The sequence below is a fragment of the Globicephala melas genome, chromosome 1 (assembly GCF_963455315.2).
Source record: "Globicephala melas chromosome 1, mGloMel1.2, whole genome shotgun sequence".
NCBI lineage: Eukaryota > Metazoa > Chordata > Mammalia > Artiodactyla > Delphinidae > Globicephala > Globicephala melas.
This window is the reverse complement of record NC_083314.1, coordinates 133142858-133163323: the sequence shown is the minus strand read 5'-3', so window position 1 is coordinate 133163323 and position 20466 is coordinate 133142858. Positions and strand designations below refer to the sequence as shown.

General features: G+C 41.0%; 1 protein-coding gene across 1 annotated transcript in view; it reads left to right on the top strand.

Moving 5' to 3' along the window:
* Window positions 1–20086, top strand: part of ROR1 (receptor tyrosine kinase like orphan receptor 1) — a 169933-nt gene extending 149847 nt beyond the window's left edge. The window contains exons 7-8 of the mRNA XM_060294681.2: window positions 383–594; window positions 15614–20086. Coding sequence (XP_060150664.2) covers window positions 383–594; window positions 15614–17041 — 1640 coding nt within the window. The 3' untranslated portion in view covers window positions 17042–20086. The remainder of the gene's footprint in view (window positions 1–382; window positions 595–15613) is intronic.
* The last annotated feature ends 380 nt before the right edge of the window (window positions 20087–20466 follow it).

Genomic DNA, 20466 nt, shown 5'->3' with positions numbered 1-20466 from the left:
AATGGAAGAAGACCCCTGGGGTCCACATTAATGCTCTTAGATGTATACAGTCCATCCATGTGGCGTTTAACTTTTAAGGTGTTGGAGAAATGCAGGTCTGCTGCTGAAGAGAGGCAACATCAGAGGGGGGACCCACACACACGCGAAGTCTTCACAATGTCCCTCTGCAAGTTTTAAACGTTTGAACTTTAAACTTTTCAACTTTGATAAACTGCACTGAAGGTTTGATGGAAACAAATTGTAATAAGCAAGGGTTCTTTTTTCTCACAGTAGATTTGTGTGTATAGAAGAATAGGAGGACATTTTAAGCTCTGCCATGTAATATTATTCCATGTTATTTGAACTGGTATAACTTTTGCTCTTTTCCATTTTCTACACCCAGATTCAAAGGATTCCAAGGAGAAGAATAAAATGGAAATCCTGTACATACTGGTGCCTAGTGTTGCCATCCCCCTGGCCATTGCTTTGCTCTTCTTCTTTATTTGTGTCTGTCGCAATAACCAGAAGTCATCGTCACCACCTGTCCAGAGGCAGCCAAAACACGTCAGAGGTCAAAACGTGGAGATGTCAATGTTGAATGCGTATAAACCCAAGGTAAAACTAGCAGTCCTGAGCTGCGCTTATTCTATAGACTTCAAGTTAAAGCAACATTTATAACCCACCCAAGCTTAGAAATCAAATGATATAGAATCAGAAATTTTATCAGTGCTAGAGTTCATTTTCAGCATAGCCATGCATTTCTAACTTTGTCCAAGGCAGCTTGAGTATACTTTCATCAGTGTGACCAATTCGGTGCTGGGCCCGTCCTAGCACTACCTTACGTAGAGTTTGGGCTGGAAGGAATTCTTATGAGATCATCTCTTCCAGCCCCTGGGGACTCAGAATGTGGACTATTTTTCCACATTTTAAAGAAGGAAATTCCATTCTCTTCCAATCAAACTGAAAGAGATGAACAGAGAGAGAGAAATCAGACATTGTTTACTAACTTCACTTTCAAAAAGTCCTTTTGTTTGCACAGCAGTGCGCAGGTATTAATACTACTGTACTGTACGCTTAAAATGGTCGATTTTATGTTATGTGTTTTTTACCACAATTTAAAAAATCCTTTTCATGCCTAACCTAAATCCCTTTCTCTTTGGTTTAAACATATTTTAAGAGAAGTGTTGTCCTTCCCACAATCTTTGAATGCTGTTTTATAATAGCCCACCTTAGCCTTCTCCTCTCTTTGCTAAATCAATCCACTTCCTTTTAGTTTGTCCTCAACATCTTTCAACATTTGGGTTGCTCGGGGTCCTGGCAAGGAACCCAGGGTCACTGGCCCTTTCCTTAAATGGAGCACACACCACATCTTGAGGCTGAAATACAACAGAGGTTTTCTCTCCGGAAAGCCAGCACCCCAATCCCAGGCCTCTCGGGAAAGAGATTTCATTTAAATAACTTAGGATTCTTGCATCCACAGAAGCCTGCCTTTTCATTGTGTTCCAACTCCATAGGAACATTCATTCAACAAATATTTATCTTCTCTGTGGGTTAGTGACCATATTATTCTTTTGACCCTCATAAAGAGGAGATGCATCACTTTTTATACAATTTTAGGAAAAGAAATTGCCTTCACACTCAAATCAATCCTTTTACCCAATAAAAAAAGTAGCATAATTGGGCCTGACACATAGTCCTCATTTGATTTTATTTTGCTTTGCTGTTGAATTTTTTTTTAATTTAAAAAGTCTTAAAATATTTTTCTATTGCAAAGTCATACTTGTTGGTAAGGTTTTGGGGTTTCTTAAATGCTAAAAGAACTCATTTTTTAAGTATTCTGTACCAAGCAAAACCACTGTTCTCTCTCTTTTTAAAAAAATTTATTTATTTTATTTATTTATTTTTGGCTGTGTTGGGTCTTCGTTGCTGTGCACGGGCTTTTTCTAATTGTGGCGAGCAGGGGCTACTCTTCATTGCGGTGCGCAGGCTTCTCATTGCGGTGGCTTCTCTTCTTGCGGAGCATGGGCTCTAGGCACACGGGCTTCAGTAGTTGTGGCTCACAGGCTCTAGAGCGCAGGCTCAGTAGTTGTGGCACGTGGGCTCAGTAGTTGTGATGCATGGGCTTCGTTGCTCCACGGTATATGGGAACTTCCTGGACCAGGGCTCGAACCCGTGTCCCCTGCATTGGCAGGTGGATTCTTAACCACTGAGTTCACTCGGTGGCTTGGGGAATGGGTGGCGGTGGAGGTTTAACTTGTGATATCCTAGCTGCTAGCTAGCCAACTTACATATATTACAGTGTGCTACATAATAGCATGGTTAATCCTTATAAGTGTAATAGGAGAAAATAGAAGGGTTAACATTATTGCACATTCATGTAGTCACACCTAGTTGACTGTTTACATATCCCATGACTTCAAACTTCTAGTGCAATAGTCTTTGTTCTGTGAGAATCTTTCCCTGTCATTTCTGTTACTAAGTTCTGAGAAGCCTTACAAATGCTGGAGCTCTGGGTGGGAGAGGGCCAGATCAGTTTGGTTCTAGTAGTCACTGTGCTGCAGCTACCATCCTGGGGAGGTGGGCTCCTCGTTGCTGTGGCAGGAATTATAGGAAGAATCATTTCCATTCGGAAAAATTACGCGTGTTGTAGGTCAGCCTCAATCTGCAATTCAATTCCATTCTAAGTGGAGGTTTATTTTGCAACACATGGTATGTCCAACAGGCACGGTGTTTTGGATTTATGTTGTCTTTCAAATAAAGATCTCAGAGGGCTCCGTGGCACAAATAGAGAAAACTAATATATACTGAATGATACACATCATCAGGAACTATTCCAGGAGCTTTTGCATTCATTATCTCATTTAATCCTCACACCTATTATATAAGGTAGATATTATTATCACTCTCATACAACCAGGGTAACTGAGACTCCAAACCAGTTCAGTAACTTGCCTAAGGTCAAAGAGCTAGTAGTTGGAAGAGATAAAATGTGAATAGAGATTTTTCAGCTCTAGGGAGAGCCCTTGAACTTGCCCATGCCATGATAACTTTTTCACAGGACAAATCATGCTGGGAAGGGGGTATGGGGGCAGGCAAATAATTAAATATGACACTCCATTTGTCAGTCTGGGCTGAACACTAACCACAGGATTCACCTGGCTCTGACAGACCTCCTGAAGAGGCCTGGATAACAGTTGTAAGCTTGAGTTACATAGCCCCGGTCCTGCCAGGGACATGTGAAATTTGGCCAGAGCAACAATAGTCCTCCATCCTCCATGGTCATGGAGACAAATGTAAAATATACGGGGATAAATTTTTCCTAAGACTTGGTGAAGCAAAACATTGTTTTCATCATTTCTGGACCGTTTCCGAAATGTGCCTTGCGAAATCTCCCAGTGTCAAGATTTCTCCAACACAGGGCTTAGAGTTTAGCCTTAAACAGCTCACAAGCAATTCTGAATCAGACTAGAAGTAGGAATGGCTCAAGAATATGTGACTGGGTTGAGGAGGGGAAAGGAAACAACAAAAACAAATGCTAACTTTTTTTTCTTACTCTCCTAAGAAGTTTGGCTCCAATCAAATTTGACTTATTCAGCTGTTTGTTTTGGTTCTTACTGAGTGCCTTTCCTGGAAAAAGCACAAAGAACTTTGTAGACCTTAAAGAAAATTCCCAAATGTAAACAGTCAATCTCTAAAACTGCTTTGAGAGGTCACTGACACATAAATATTACCCGTACCTATAAAATCTAAAAGGAAGGGACACACATAAGAAAGAAAGAGAAAAAAACAAAACAAAAAAAGTCTTGGGAAAAAAACACCCTACCAGAGTAAAATCAAAAGGATATTTGGAGGTTGGGATGAAAAAGGAATGAAGGGTAGAAGCTGGTCTGCCCTGGCCTCATTCTTATTTATTCAAATGAATGTGCCCTTCAAGGTTTAAACTATCTCTGTTCATCTCTCTCCACTTGCTGAGCTGATTTTACCCACCGTCCCCACCCCCTGCTGCCCCACCAACCTCAAGTGTTTGTATTAAGAAGAGGCTCCTCTGGGAGATTAGAAATCCATACCCTTCAGAGGTGACAATAGGCAGCTGCAGACAGACTGGCTGACGGGATCTGGCTTGAGTCCCCAGAGAGGTGAACGGTACAGTTGGAAGTTAAAACTTTTGAGGAGGCATGAGTCTCCTTCTGATCTGTGGGGAAAGGAAGCCAGTGGACCAGACAGGCATCTTACGTCTGAGCCTTGAACAGTCAGGAAATGGAGATGCTCCCCTGGCTCCACCTCTAACTGCCCTGTGACCCCGAGTAGCCACTTAGCCCCTCTGTGTCTCAATTTTCTCGGCTGTTCAGAGAAAGAGGTCGACTGTGTTCATGCAAAGGACGGTTTGTTTATTTTTCTTTTATTTTGCTCAGCAAAAGATTTCAAGCCATTCAGTTGGATTAGTTAATCTCCTATCTTTTCCATCTTTAAAATCTTCTGACAGTACTCTGGTGATGCAGGAACTACGTAGGGTTTTTCTATCTTGCATTACAAATTTTACAATCTGAGTAAGGGTTTTTTTTTTTTTAAGTACTGTGGAAAATGAACCTTCTCCAAGAAGCCTGGAAACTCTAACTTGCCATCTCTCCGATTCTTTCCCTCTGCCTCCCGCCCCGCCCCCCGCCCCAAGCTGTCACATCGGAAACACTGAGCAGTCTCGCTGAGGGAGGGAAGCTGTGGAGCTTGCCTCCTGGGGACTTAGAAGGGCAGCAGAGACTCTCCGTCAAGCACAGGACCAGTTCTGTCCTTCCCTATGTGACGCACCTATGTGGGATTTAGACCCTCAAAGAGGTTAAGGGTGGAGGAATTTGAGAATGAGGGTCAGGAAACCTAAATAAGCCTTTGGGTCAAACTCCTGCAGCTCCTGGCTGATGTAAGGAAGATTGGGGGGAAAGCAAAATTGGCCTATAGCTTTCTGAAACTGGTGGCTGTATTTTATTTCTCAACTAACCCTCATCTCTTGCCCGCTTCTCTGTTTCTCCACTTCCAGGCTATTCCTCTCACCTTTTCCTTTCCAGCCAAGGTATTCAGCCATTGCTGAATGTACTGACAATTATGTTCCCTGGGCCTGTCCCTTTTGCTAGCAACATGCTTCCATGTAAAAATCCCTGCTGTGGTCAAGCCACCCCTTTGAAATCCCTGTTCTTATCCACTGTCACTACACTTAGTGCTAAAACGTCCTCAATAACGTTTCCACTCACTCCTTAAAGCCATTGTCTCCAAGGCTTCTGAGCTATCATTCTATTCACATGGCCTCTGGGGAATCACCAGTAATGTAATTTAATCCGATGGCCTTTCCCAAGCCTTCATCCTCTTTAATTTCTCTGGAGCATTCGATATTCTTAACCACCATGTTGAAACACTTTCTCTTGGCTCTCCTACTATCTCCTCCCCTTTTCTTCACTAGCTCTTCTTCTTTTTAACTCCCCAAACGGGAGCCTCCTCTGATGTTTGTCAGTTCTCTTTCCTCTTTCTCTCTCTCATGCTGATTTCATCCTCTGGCATTGCTTTAGCTCCCACTTGACAAAATGATTCCCCAATCTGGAAGGACCAAATCTCAAGTTATAAAATTCTTCCTCCCAGTATATAGGAGTCCACAGTCTCTGGGCCTAAGTTACCTTTCCAGCCACATTTGTTCTTAGTTTATTTCTAAGAGGTAGTATAATATACTTCAAAGATCAAGGATTTAGAGGCAGAGAGATATGATTACAAATCTTGCCTCCATTGTTTACTGGCCATGAGATCTTTGTTTTCTCATTTATAAAACAAGGATACAAATAGTACTTAAAAGAGATTTTTAAATGTATTTTTATTGCAGTATAATTCACACATATTACATTAGTTTCGGGTGTATAACATAATGATTCAATATTTTTATATAGTGCAAAATGATCTGCCAACATACATCATTACAAAATTTTTTTTCTTGTGACGAGAAGGTTTAAGATTTATTCTCTTAACAACTTTCAAATATACAATCAGTATTACGAACTATATTGGCCATGCTGCACATCCCCATAACTTACTTATTTTATAACTGGAAGTTCGTACCTTTTGACTCCTTTACCTGTTTTGCCTACCCCTTCCCTCCCCACTCTCTACCACTAGCAGCCACCAATCTATTCTAAACGAGCTGTTTCTGACACTTCAAGATAGTGTGCCTGGCACCTCACAGGTCCTCAACAGCTAGAAGTTACTATTATTTTTTTGTTACAGTGATGATATGAACAATCACAAACCTTTTAAATCAACCACCAAATGCTGTGTACCAGATACTGTGGGCTGGGGAGGAAGCTATAGGATTCAGCAACCCACAGCATTAACTGGGGTGAGGGCAAGGCAATTAGAGCAGAGATTATAGAGGTAGCTCTTTAGATAGCTCTGGTATTCCTGTGCCCATCCAGTGAGCATAAATCCTCTGCCCCACACCCTGTTCACACCCTGGATAAAATCCCTCAGGGCAGAGAGGGTCTGATAGTGAAGACTGGGGGACTGTCCAGTACAGAGATCAGCTTACAGCTATGTCTTTAGAAGTTTTACTTCTAGGGAGAATGAGTATTATGAATGGATATTATGAATAAGCTGAAGTACTGCACACGCGTTATCTCAATACAGTCTTTACAGTAACCCTCTGAAGTTGGTACTAATTTGAGCCTGATTTTGGGCGGTCAGAAAACTGGAGCTTGAGATTAAGAGTCTGCCCAAAGTCACACAGTTAGTGAGTGGGAGAGCCAGAACTCAAAGCCAGGTCTCTCCAGGTCCAGAGCCCAAATGTTCCCTATTTCAGCAGTCCCCAACCTTTTTGGCGCCAGGGACCGGTTTCGTGGAAGACAATTTTTCCACAAACGGGGAGCGGGGGGATGGTTCAGACGTTCCTGTGAGCGATGGGAAGTGGCAGATGAAGCTTCGCTTGCTCGCGGACCAGTACCCGTCCGCAGCCCAGTGGTTGGGGACCCCTGCCCTGTTTCACTCTACTGCCTTAATTTTCAGGCTGACTGAAACACACAAGCCCAAGTTATGAGCACATGGTAGCTCACGCTGACATTAAAATTACTGTTTCCAGGCAGAATAGAACTTCTCCTGTTGACATTATAAAGTAACTCCACCACAGAATCAATCCTGGTCACCACCAAACATTCAAACTAACTATCACAAAGTTAACATTATAGAGAAAAGGACTGTTTCTGAAGTTAAATCACTTCCAGAGAAGTGCAGCTGAACTCTGAACAAATATGGCGAACTATTGGTTGGAACTCCCTCTAGAATTTGATTGCATAAACCAGAAGGCACTTAGTTCAGCTGTAGTCTTTGAAAATGTCCATAATCTCCCAAAATCAAATGGTTGTGGCCTTTAAGCTTTTAGAATGTAATCATTTCCATTTATGAGTGGAGTCAGTTGTTTCACAATTCTAACACTGTTTACCTAAGAACCAGTAAAATGCACAGGAAAGGAAAATAGGCCTTAGAGTCAAGCAGATTCCTGTCAACAGCCAAGGCCAGATACTAAAAACATCTCAATTTCACGTACTCTCCAGGGCTCTTGTGCCCAACTCAGGTACAGCCTGCTGTTGAATGGTTTTGTTCACTTACTCCAGTCAACTAATGGGAGCAACAAAGGATCAGCCAGAGTAAGGTCTAGGTCATCAGAGGCCAGAGAGTAATTACACCTTGACATTCCACTTTTATACCAGTGGGCCTCATGCTTTTAAAATTGTGGAGCCTTCTGATGGTCAAATGAAAACTACCTCTTCTTCCCAGAAAAGTGCTTCATCTTTGGAGCCAGACACAGCTGGAGCTGAATCTTGACATCACTACCTAATAGTTGTGCTTCCATAGGCAAGCTACTTAACCATTGAAGGCCTTAATTTCTTGATCCATAAAGTGGGGAAATCATAGTATGAATCTCACGGATTTGGGATGAGGGTTAAATGAGTTGATGCATTGAACATTGAGAGACCCCACAAGGGAGTGTAGTGTAGTCATGAGGAAGACAGACCCTGGAGTCTGAATTTACAACCTTCTAGTTGTGGGATCACTTAACCACTGTTCCTCAGGTTCTCTGTCTGTAAAATGGGGATAATAGTCACAGTGACCAATTTCATAGCGTTATTGTGAGGATGAAAAGAATTAATATGTATAAAGCACTTATAGCCTAACACATAAACAGCCCCCCCTCCCCAAATCGTAGCCATTATTATGATCTCAGTGTCTGGTACGTGGCAAGTATTCAATACATGGTAGTTATTACTAAGCTCAAATTACAAACATCTAGGATAGGAGTTGTGTCCTCTCTCCTCATGGTTCTTAAATGGTCTCTCATATACTATTCTGTGTGTATACTCTTTGGTACATAGTATATATAGTATCAATTGCCTGACTGAGGTAACCAGCTATGAAAATATATCCCACACAGTTGGCTGCACATGAAAATATAATAAACTGATGACATGGTCCAAGCTACAACGTGATTTCTATTTCAAAACCTTGAATCTCTCTGACAGTAGCCATGCAGAATATAACCCAGTGAAATACCAGTCGACGGCTCTTACATTTCTCTCTAGCTGGCATTTCCAAAGCATCTTCCGGAGCACAGTGTATAGTCTCTGTCTCGTGTAAGTCAGAATCATTCAATCAGGTTCTGCAGACACACTGTGGTCATTCATCATGCCGGGAGCAGGGACCAGACACTCAGTAACTGTCTGATCCAGAAAGTTGTATTCTTTTCTCTTTTTTTTTTTTTTTTGAAAGTCATATTCATTTATTCCAGTGGTTCTCTCATTTATTCCAGTCCCAGAGCATCCTTATCACCTGGCAAGTTGTCAGAACTGCAGAATCTGACTTACAGAATTAGAAACTCTAGGAGTGAGGCCTAGCAGTCTGTGTTTTAACAGGCCCTCTGGGGGATTCCAGTGCCTGCTCTGGTGTAGACTCTGCTGATCAACTTGAGATGCAGAGAGTAAGTCCACAAGGAATACAGTTCTCAGAGAAAACTGTGCTTTCAAAGAGAAACAGACCTGGTCATGTCCTCCTATTACCCAAACTTACCCCCTAACTTCAGTAGGGCCTGCTTCATTATTCCTCTAATAGGGTGAGGACAAATGTCACTGTGTGGGACCCACTCTTCTCCTACAGATACTTGTATACAGCTAGAATCGGCAAATGTGTATAGCAAAAGAGATTTGTAAAAGGGCAGCAGCCTTGGGACATGAGGAATGGGAAAGGAACTGGTATAGGGGCTGCAAGGACTATAGGAGGAGGTTTGGGTCCATTGTAGGAACATGAACTTCAGTCCTTTACCAGCACCTGCTGCTGGAGCCAACTTCCTGTCCCAGAGCACTGCCCTGAGCTCTGGTTCCCTCCACCCTCATGTGGCTCTGCTTTTCATCTGTGTGTCTACTTCAAATTGGACTCAAAAGTAGAGCCATCAGTCATGCCCTGTTCAGGTTAGAGGTGAAAAGTCACAGAGCGGGATCCGTGCTGCACGCCAATGTTGATGGCCATCACAGAATACTCATCTCATTTCCTGTGGTAGTCACTTAGGAAAAGTGAGCAGGAAATGGCAGCTTAGTCGCAAGCAGTGTCCTCCAGAGGAGTCATTTCAAGTGTATTATCACCTAAGGTGTAACTTCCCAGAGGTGGAAAGACATAAAGTCACTGAGTCTGTCCGCCTTATCCATCTGCCATCTACATAATTACAATTTTTAAAAACTACCCATGGTTCATTGCTTTCATACCTAAAGTTAATGGATCTAAAAGGGGCACATGTCCCCACTTAGTATTCATCACTCAGGTGAGAGAAGCCACCAACATCCGCCTGGCCTCTCTAGCAGCTGTTTGGACAGGACTGCAATACTCACAGCGACTCACATCTAAGGACTCACATCTAAAATATTCTCCCTTCATTTTCCTCCAGTGAAGAGCTCATTTAAACCTGAACACAGTTGTTCTTCAAAAACTTCTAGGGGAAGAAGCACAATTGGATTTTAGAATAATGTATCAACTTCTACATCAACTTTGCTTTTTCTCCCCCCCGAAAAAATTATATAATTTTTTAAACCGCACTGAGGCAGATGTGTGTTTACTTTGAGAAGTAAAAATGTTAACATTTAAACTGAAAGCCTGTTTCAGTTTTAAGGTACTTAATTGCCTTACAGCATATAATAAACGGAGCCCATCTTGTCATTCAACTAATGGAGGGAGTGATAAAGAGATAGGAGCCCAGGACCCTATTCATTCCAGTTTTCCTTTGTACTTGGTTTACTTTGGCATCGTGCCTCATGTGTATTTTACACTTCTTTACATTTTGTACATCCCTGTATGACAAATACTTGTCAAACAAAAACTAAACAGATTTATAACCCCTTAACTTGAAATGAGCCAAAATTGAACTGCCAAAACTTTATGACTTCATTTTCTTTCATAGTTTTCCACTACATTGGTTCAAGCAGACAAACCCCACTTGAGGTCAAGCAGAGGTCATTTCACTTTCATTACCAAAATATAATTTACAATATGCCAGACCTAAACAAGTTTAGCCTAAAGGGTCTGTATAATGTAAACCATCTGTTCCTCAACAATACAGCTAATTTCCTGCCGTCACCATACAGTCTACTGACTGCTTCTTTAAGGGTTTTTATGATTTTTTAACTAGGTCAGGATTTATGTAAAATTTGAAAATGAGTCTATAGTTAAGACTCATTTGTACCAAATAACTTGAGCATTTAAAAACTGCAAATCACTGTGTAAATTGTTCCCCTGAAACCAAGCTCCGAGCAGTTTTTTCCTGGGTATTTCTACGCTGGCTGATGCACAGGTGTTCCGAGGAAAGGTTTTGTGAAATTGGTCATTTTGGTTACTTTCCGTGCTTTTTTTCCAAAGCAAATCCCCAAATTTGGTTCTGACTAGCTCTGATGAACTATTCCTTCCTTCTGTCGGCTGGAGATGATTTGGGACTCTATGCCGTCTGGCCCACCAGGTATTAGTGAGCTATGACAAGACACACTTTGGGTCAAAACATACTTTTTCATGTGTCTGAACAGAGAGAAAGAAGAACAATTATCATTCCACAGAGTGACCACACACTGAAGGCTGACCTCACAGCCCTGCAAGGTGTCAGGCCCCAGGCTGAGCCTCCAGAGACATGCTGTGTCCAACTGGGGTTGCCAGCCAGCCAGCTTCTCTGGTTTCAAACAGAAGGCCTTGTACACACAAGGGCAGCAATATTGGCTCTCCTAAAAATTCTTGATACTTTTCTAAGCCTCTTTCTCCATCTGTAAAATGGCAAGAGTAAGAGTTCTTCTTCCAAAGGTGAATACCAGAGAACTAATTTTCTTACCTCAGTGTATGGGAATGCAGCCGGCTTTCTTAGCCGTGAAGCCCCAGGGGCCATGTGTCAGGCCAGCGCCAAGGTCCCGTCCACCTCCTCTTCTCTTCCAGTCCCCACCAGTTTGGCCTGCTTGCTTCCTTTCCCATCTGCCACCATCCACTCTTCCACGTGGGTCTTTGCTCCCTCCACCTCCATCTGCATTTTCCAGAATCCTCAGAGGAGCAGACCACAGTCCACTCAAATTCTTACCCGCCCTCGGGTTCCAAAACAGAGTCTCTGTCATTTCCAAAGAATTTTTTTAAAAACCAGCAACTACAGGAGAACAGAGAAAGATTAACAAGAAGAAATTTAAACATTCGTTTTTTAAACATAGAATTATAGATGACTATCTAGAGCTATTTAAGGCTGTAAATGGATCTAAATCATTTGCATTGACTCCACTTTCTGGATTACTTCCCTAAGAAGGATAATAAAATTGATTTAAAGAGCACTTATTAGGTGGAAATTACTTTCATACATTGTTGCATTTAATCCCTACTGTAATTATGGAAGCTAGATATTATATTATTTTATAGATATGGAAATAGAGGTTCAGAAAAGTTAGGAAACTCACCCAAGGTCAGCCACGTAATATATAGGACTTATCCCACAGGGTTGTTATAGTAAATGAGTTAATATTTGTCAAGTGCTCAGAACAGTGTCTGGCGCATAGTAAGTGCTATATAAATATTAACTATTAATAATAGAAAGCGGCAGGTCCAAGATGCAAATTCAGATTTGTATGAGTCCAAAGGTTACATGGTTTGAATTACCCCACACTGCCTATGGGTTAAGCTTCAGCAGGGGAAGGGGGAAGAGTCCTAACGCCTCATTAGATCAGTCTAATATTCCTTGGGTTTAGTTCCTCATTCCCACTTTCCCTCGAAAGTAGTTTATTACTCAGTCCCATACCCTTCTCTTTCACCAAAAGCATGAGAGATCCTGTTTAAATCAAAAAGTAAGGACTTCCCTGGTGGCGCAGTGGTTGAGAGTCCGCCTGCTGATGCAGGGGACACGGGTTCGTGCCCCGGTCTGGGAAGATCCCACATGCCGCAGAGCGGCTGGGCCCGTGAGCCATGGCCACTGGGCCTGTGCGTCTGGAGCCTGCGCTCCGCAACGGAAGAGGCCACAACAGTGAGAGGCCCACGTACCACAAAAAAATTAAAAAATAATAATAAATAATTTTTTTAAAAAAGTAAGTAATACCTACCATGCCATTCAAGGGACTTTCACATAAATTGGATTCATTTACATCATTAGGTAAAGTTCTGATGGAAATCCCTGTCGTAATGTCATGTGGGAAAAATTCACTTTGGATTACTCTGGCCACGAAAGCACAATCAATCTGAGGGCTGCAAGAGTTACAAAGTAGGCTTGGTTACTCTTCCCATCACCTACATTCTGTTCTCCCAAAGGAACTCGTAGCAACCACAGAATCCTGACCCTAGAAGCAAAAGGAAAAACAGTGAAGGAATTGTGATTGCAGAATAAATTTCCTGGATTCAGTCAGATAGAAAGATGGGTCATATGTTTTTAAATTATTCATTTTTTTGAATTGATAATATATTCACCTGGTTCATAAATTCAAAAGTATAAAAAAGCAGTGCTTCCCTGGTGGCGCAGTGGTTGAGAGTCCGCCTGCCGATGCAGGGGACACGGGTTCGTGCCCCTGGTCGGGGAAGATCCCACATGCCGCAGAGCGGCTGGGCCCGTGAGCCATGACCGCTGAGCCTGCGCGTCCGGAGCCTGTGCTCCGCAACGGGAGAGGCCACAACGGCGAGAGGCCCGCGTGCCGCAAAAACAAAAACAAAAAAGTATAAAAAAGCATAAAGTGAAAAATCTCCCACCTCTGCCCCCCTCCCCCCAGTTCCCACCTCCATATCCTCCCAATAACCACTGCTGTTTCTTGAGTATCCTTTCAGAGTTTCTTTATGCCTATGGGCAGAAATATGAATATATTCATTCTTTTTCTCCTCCTCTTTCACACAAAAGCAGCATACAGCATTAACTGTTCTTTTGCTTTTTATTTTTAACTTAGTAGTAGGATTTTGGATATCAGTACATAGAAAGTGTCCTCATTTGTTCTTACAACTGTATAATATTCTTACAAATGTATAATATTGTTTTTACTAGCTCCATCACAATTAATTTAATCAGTTTCCACTAAGTAGACATTTAGGTTATTTCTAATCTGTTACAAACAATACTATAATTAATAGGACTGTATTAATAAGCTTCAATTGCCTAAATGTTTAAAGCAAGAAGTTGCCATTACTTTCAGCAGAAGTAACTTTACTGTAAGACATTTATAAATACAAACCCCATAAAATCTGCTTTAACAAATTAGTGAGACCTATAGATGATAAGAAATATTATTTGCATGGAGGAATTAATGTTTCAAAATTCTCAGTTCTATTTTGTCCTCTTAAGTGGGTATTTTGCTACAAGTTTATTTACACTTATAATTAGGTTAATGGGCATTTTGCCTTGCAAAAATTAGCCTAGAGCAGAGCTAATCATCATGAATTCTAGATTAGTAGAGTTTGGGTTAGAGAAAATTTTTAGTTAATTTTCTAAACTGTTGATTTAAACTGTGTACAGAGAGCTCTGAATTCCATATGTATTTGCAAAATTATCAGCTTCAATTGGGATACTCACAGCAGTACTTTTTTTTAAAAAAATAAGGATTTAAAGTGCATTTAAAGGGATTATTTAAAAAATCAGTTTAGGTACAAATGCATTGCTTTTATGACTTTTTCCCTAACAAATTAGATTAAATGTCAGGATAGATCAGAGGTGAATTTCAAAAATAGTAAAAACACATGACATAATAGATGTTTACTGTCAAGATCAAATGTCACAATTTAATATTTATTTTCATTGTGAGCTAGATGCTTTCTCCTGTCTGTTTTCAGGTCAATCAGTAAATAACCCACTTGCAAAGCCATAGAGATAATCGGTTGGTTCGAAAGGCAATAGCTCCCTTCAAAAAACTGAAATCTGGGGGACTTCCTGGAGGTCCAGTGGTTAAGACTTCGTGCTCCCAATGCAGGGGGCATGGGTTCAATCCCTGGTCGGGGAACTAAGATACCGCATGCCACACGGTGCAGCCAAAAAAAAAAAAAAAAAAAAACTTGAAATATGATTGAGAGGACAAAGTATATTCGTAAAAAGAGCAGCAATAGCAAGGTAATAATAGCTAAAAGTTCAATAGCCCTTACCATGTGCCAGACATCATGCTGAACACTTGACAAATGTTAACTTACTAAAAGTTCACAAGAACCCTACGAGATAAGTACGATTATCATCCCATTTTATAGATGAGGGAATTGAAGCACAGAGTGGTTAAATATTGTACCCAGGGTCACACGGCCGGTAAGTGGAGAGGGCAGGGTTCCAATTTGAACTGTGGCTGTGGAGGTCAGCGTGTAGCCAGTCACCTCACTGCATCCTGCACATAGTGGCATTCAGACGGTAAAGCCAGAGGGATTCCACAGGAGGCAAAGAACAGAGCGGTCAGGGAGAGTTTCAGAACAAGGATTCGATAGGTAGAGAGAAGCACATTCCAAACCTCCCCACCTCTACTATGAGCACCTCAGAACAGCCTTTTGTTTTGGTTTCTCTGGCTTTTAGCTCAATATATACCTTAGAAATAGGAGAGCGTTGGAAGAACAAAGGTATTAGGCAAGAACATGCATGCCATTTGCATGTGGACAATGAGGAGACCTATTCGGCCTAAGTGATGCCATCATGTGGAGGCGTAGCAAGGGTAAGACCAGGTCACAAATACTCTTAGGTCCCAGGCTAAGGATTAAGGCTGTATCCTCAGCAGCAGTGCTTCTCACACTCTAACATTCACCAGAATCACCTGGGGTCTTGTTAAATGCACATCGTGATTCAGTAGGTCCGAGGTGGGTCCAAGAGTCTGCATTTGTAGTGAGCTTCAATGTTGCTCTTCCCAAGACCACTCTTTGAGTAGCAAGATTCTAGGTAACGGCAGGAAACCATTGTTGGAGCAGGGGGTGTGCATGGAGGGATAGGGGAGTGGTGGACAAAACTCTGCCTATGCCTAAGTTGTAGCCAACAATTCTAAAGACTTCTAGATGTACAATGTTGTGATTAATTTGATGTACAGAAGCTTTCTCAATATGCCTCACCCCTCCTTTCAGATGCCAGGATGTCTTGCCTTAGAAAATGTTTTAAACCACACTTTGCCTTTCTTTCCTACAGAGCAAGGCTAAAGAGCTGCCTCTTTCTGCTGTACGTTTTATGGAAGAATTGGGTGAATGTGCCTTTGGAAAGATCTATAAGGGCCATCTCTATCTCCCAGGCATGGACCATGCTCAGTTAGTTGCTATAAAGACCTTGAAAGACTATAACAACCCCCAGCAATGGACAGAATTTCAACAAGAAGCCTCCCTGATGGCCGAACTACACCACCCCAATATTGTCTGCCTTCTAGGGGCTGTCACTCAGGAACAACCTGTGTGTATGCTTTTTGAGTATATGAATCAGGGGGATCTCCACGAGTTCCTCATCATGCGGTCCCCACATTCAGACGTTGGCTGTAGCAGTGATGAAGATGGGACTGTAAAATCCAGCCTGGATCACGGAGATTTTCTACACATTGCAATTCAGATCGCAGCCGGCATGGAATACCTGTCTAGTCACTTCTTTGTCCATAAGGACCTTGCAGCTCGCAATATTTTAATCGGAGAGCAACTTCACGTAAAGATTTCAGACCTTGGGCTTTCCAGAGAAATATACTCCGCTGATTACTACAGGGTGCAGAGTAAGTCTTTGCTGCCTATTCGCTGGATGCCCCCTGAAGCCATCATGTATGGTAAATTCTCTTCTGATTCAGATATCTGGTCTTTTGGGGTTGTCTTGTGGGAGATATTCAGTTTTGGACTCCAGCCATATTATGGATTTAGTAACCAGGAAGTGATCGAGATGGTGAGAAAACGACAGCTGTTACCATGCTCCGAAGACTGCCCCCCAAGAATGTACAGCCTCATGACAGAGTGTTGGAATGAGATTCCTTCCAGGAGACCAAGATTTAAAGATATTCACGTCCGGCTTCGGTCCTGGGAGGGACTCTCAAGTCATACCAGCTCTACTACTCCTTCCGGCGGAAATGCCACCACGCAGACAACCTCCCTTAGTGCCAGCCCAGTGAGTAATCTCAGTAACCCCAGATATCCCAATTACATGTTCCCGAGCCAGGGTATTACACCACAGGGCCAGATTGCTGGTTTCATCAGCCCGCCAATACCTCAGAACCAGCGATTCATCCCCATCAATGGATACCCAATACCTCCTGGATATGCAGCGTTTCCAGCTGCCCACTATCAGCCAGCAGGTCCTCCCAGAGTGATTCAGCACTGCCCACCTCCCAAGAGTCGGTCCCCGAGCAGTGCCAGTGGGTCGACTAGCACTGGTCATGTGACCAGCCTACCTTCATCAGGATCAAATCAGGAAGCAAATATTCCCTTACTACCACACATGTCGATTCCGAATCATCCCGGTGGAATGGGTATCACCGTTTTTGGCAACAAGTCTCAAAAACCCTACAAAATAGACTCAAAGCAACCATCTTTGCTAGGAGACTCCAACATTCATGGACACACCGAATCTATGATTTCTGCAGAACTGTAAAATGCACAACTTTTGTAAATGTGGTACACAGGAAAAACTAGAAAGTCGTAGAAAAGATTTATATTCAAATGTTTTTATTAAAGTAAGGTTCTCATTTAGCAGACATTGCAACAAGTATCTTCTGTGAAGTTTAACTGTGTCTTACCAACCAGGGCAAACACCAGCCAGAAAAAAAACATTGTGGGATTAACACTCCATCAGGGTGTAGGCCATGCCACTGGGATTGGTACATCTGGTTTCAAGTACTGAAAACTGCAAACCAGTGAAGAGGAAACGAACCTTATGACTAAGTATCAAACCAAAAAGGAAAGTCAAACGGTGCTTTGTGTATTCACCTTTGGCTGCCATGACTGTTCTCTCCCCAAAATGTATATACCATAGCTTTTGTCTACCTGCTGTCTTTTCTTCAGGACAGATGTTCAGGAATTATGTTGATTCAATTTAGACTCTATGCATGTTTGTATGGAAGTGATGTTCAGAATCAGTGAGGAAACTTTAGGCCAGATTTAAAATCCCAGATGGAAACGAGCCATAAGTGTAAGTTTCCCTGAAGCCTTCTGCACAGTGGGGCTTCTTTGGGAACGTGAAAAGTGTGCCTCTTTGTGAGTCTCCTCTGTTGATCATGAAGGCTTTTTCCACAGTGTGTTTACACAAGCCCTTGAAATAACATAGGGCATCAGATCATAAGGCTAGATGTGGATGCTGAAATTGACCGCCGGTTGATAGTTCACTGTGTTGCATTAGAAATGAGGCACCAAAGGCAGCACAGTCAGGAAAATGGCCCCTTGGCCTCGATCGGCATCCATGGGAAAGGAACAAGGGTTCCCATGGGGACAGCCTCACAGGAGCTTCCCTGGACCAATAACATTGAAGAATAGAGGTGTGGCTACAGACCAGCCCATCCATGCTTGCATCCTCCTGCTTATGCGCTGTCTAAGGTATGGGGGTGCACATGATCAGTGGACTCTGGGGAAGGAGGAAACCCTCTGACACCAGTATCTAGTTAATTTAAAGTTTCTCTCACTTTTTTTTTTTTTTTCTGATCTGGAAATGTTCACAGATTTTATTCTAGCACCAAGAGTTATGACAATGTATTCATAGTGTTAGTTGGAATCCAAAGACTATGAATTCTATTTGCAAAATGTTACAGTATTTTTAAAAACACAAGTACTGAGTTCTCACTTCAAAGATAACCATGAACTGAAATTTTTAAGCTGGTAACTAGAAGCAACGTGATCATTTTTGCCTTAGTTAGAGGAAGGAAGGTATCAAATGTGCACCTCATGCCTTACCTGCTAGCCATCTTCTGCCAATTTTAGAATTCTTATGGGTTTCAAGTTCTATATAGAAAGGAATGTTATGATTGATTTTTCTCCTGTTAAAAGAATAACTCATTTATTCTAAGAGCAATGTCTCAAAGTCTCATTTTTTTATTTTACAGCTGAAGAGACTTATAAAGAGACTTACAGGATATAAAGTAATTCCTGGAAATGATATTTGATGAGGAGGATGTAAGAGACTTAGAAGCACATTGACATTTCAATTTTGTAAAACAAAAAATTCAATTAGGATGAGAAATCAAAGAAATATGTTTACCAAAATGTGTTGCAATTTTTCCCAAACACTGAATCTTCAGACAACAAATGTGGACTTATAGGTACTGTGAACACAAAGAATTGGCTATATTCAGATTTATTCAGAAATAAATTAAGACATATTTTTATGGCATAAATAAGCTGATTCAGAAGTTACATTTCTTAACTTTAGGTAGAGGAGAATATTTGTATCCTTTTGTTGCTATGCAACTGTTTAATGATGAAGATTCAAACCACAGTTTTGTATATCATACGACAATCAATTGTTTTCCAAGAATATTTATTATTTTAAGTAAACACAATTTCAGTGAACCTGAGTTTTTCTAGGAGTCCCTTAAAGGGAAAGTAGCATTCCATGAGCCAGTAAGATATCTACTCTGGAAAAACATTACTATGGGTAAAAAATAAATTCAAATTAGTTTTTTATAAAGAACTATAACATTTATTTTAAACATTTTATAATTACTGAAGTCATTAAGGTGAGCAAACTAAATTTCAAAACCACTTGTAATAATGTATTTTATAATAGCACTGTGATACTACATAACACAGTCCCTTTTGTATTAAAATAGTATTTTTTTCACAGACTGAAAAATATCTTTTGCTTTGTGGACAATGTTTTGTAAGATGACTTTATTTTCAGATCTTTTCTCTTTTTTGCACAAAACTATGTTTATGGTTTGTATCACAGAAGTGAAATATATCTCTGCATTTTTATATCTGGTCTGTTTCCTTGTTTCCTTTGTTTGTTTTTAACTCGGTATAGATTTTCTTCAAATATATAATGGCAGTATTCAGATGTCTCGCCCTATCATATCTTTCCTTATTTTCACTGCATGCATTTAATCACTGTATTACTTAATGTTTGATTTGTTATTATGGGCATTTCAAATAGACAAGCATGGAATTGTAATGACAAGAAGCTTATTTTATATTGAGGATATATGCATTTGTATTTCACACACCAGAGATGATATTAAACACTGATTATTTTATGCTGCTGTTTATTAAAAATGTTTACCATAAAATATTATTTCCTGAATATTGCTATCATGGAGGTATTTGGGAACTTTAATATTATCTCTCCTAATGTTTGACATTTCATAGAAAGAGGAATCATAATTCGTATTTACTGCTATTTCATTGAAATGATTATTTTTAAGTAAGCTTTTAAAATAGACTTGGACATTCTTTTGTTAGTGACCATAGGTGGAAGGCAGAATCCCAGTGACTTTATGACCATATATCACCCACCTATATATGGCAAGGTTCTAATTTTTAAAATCAAAATAATATATTGAATAATTACTTAACAATCAAATGTAATGTGAAAATTGGTTTTTAAAGTTGCATCTTTTTCTGCCTTGATGTTTCCATGTGAACTTAGACATCAAAAATCATCTTAGAATTCTGAAGAAGAAAAAGCTGTGTACATCTTATGTTCAACTTAGACTCCAACCATATTGATAAAATAAAAGAAATGTGGCCATTTAATTGTCACAGCTTATCTTTATGACCTTATTTGCCCAAAAGAAAGAGCTCCCCATCTGGCGATTAATACACACTGTCAAGGAAAATGAGTATCATTATGAAAGTTCAAAGAACTTGTCCATTTCTGCTATTTAATACAGAAGGGGATACAATAAAACCTTCAGGGCCTTATCCATCTGTTTTAGGTACAGCTCTTGTCACCGCCTCAGCGATCAAACTCAATAAAGCAATCACTTCACATGGCAGTGAGATCGGTGTCAGGCTGGGTTTCTCCCTCTCACTTGAATTCCTCAATCTGCCCTTCACTCCCATTTCCTTCTTATGTCTCCAGGCTCTTCC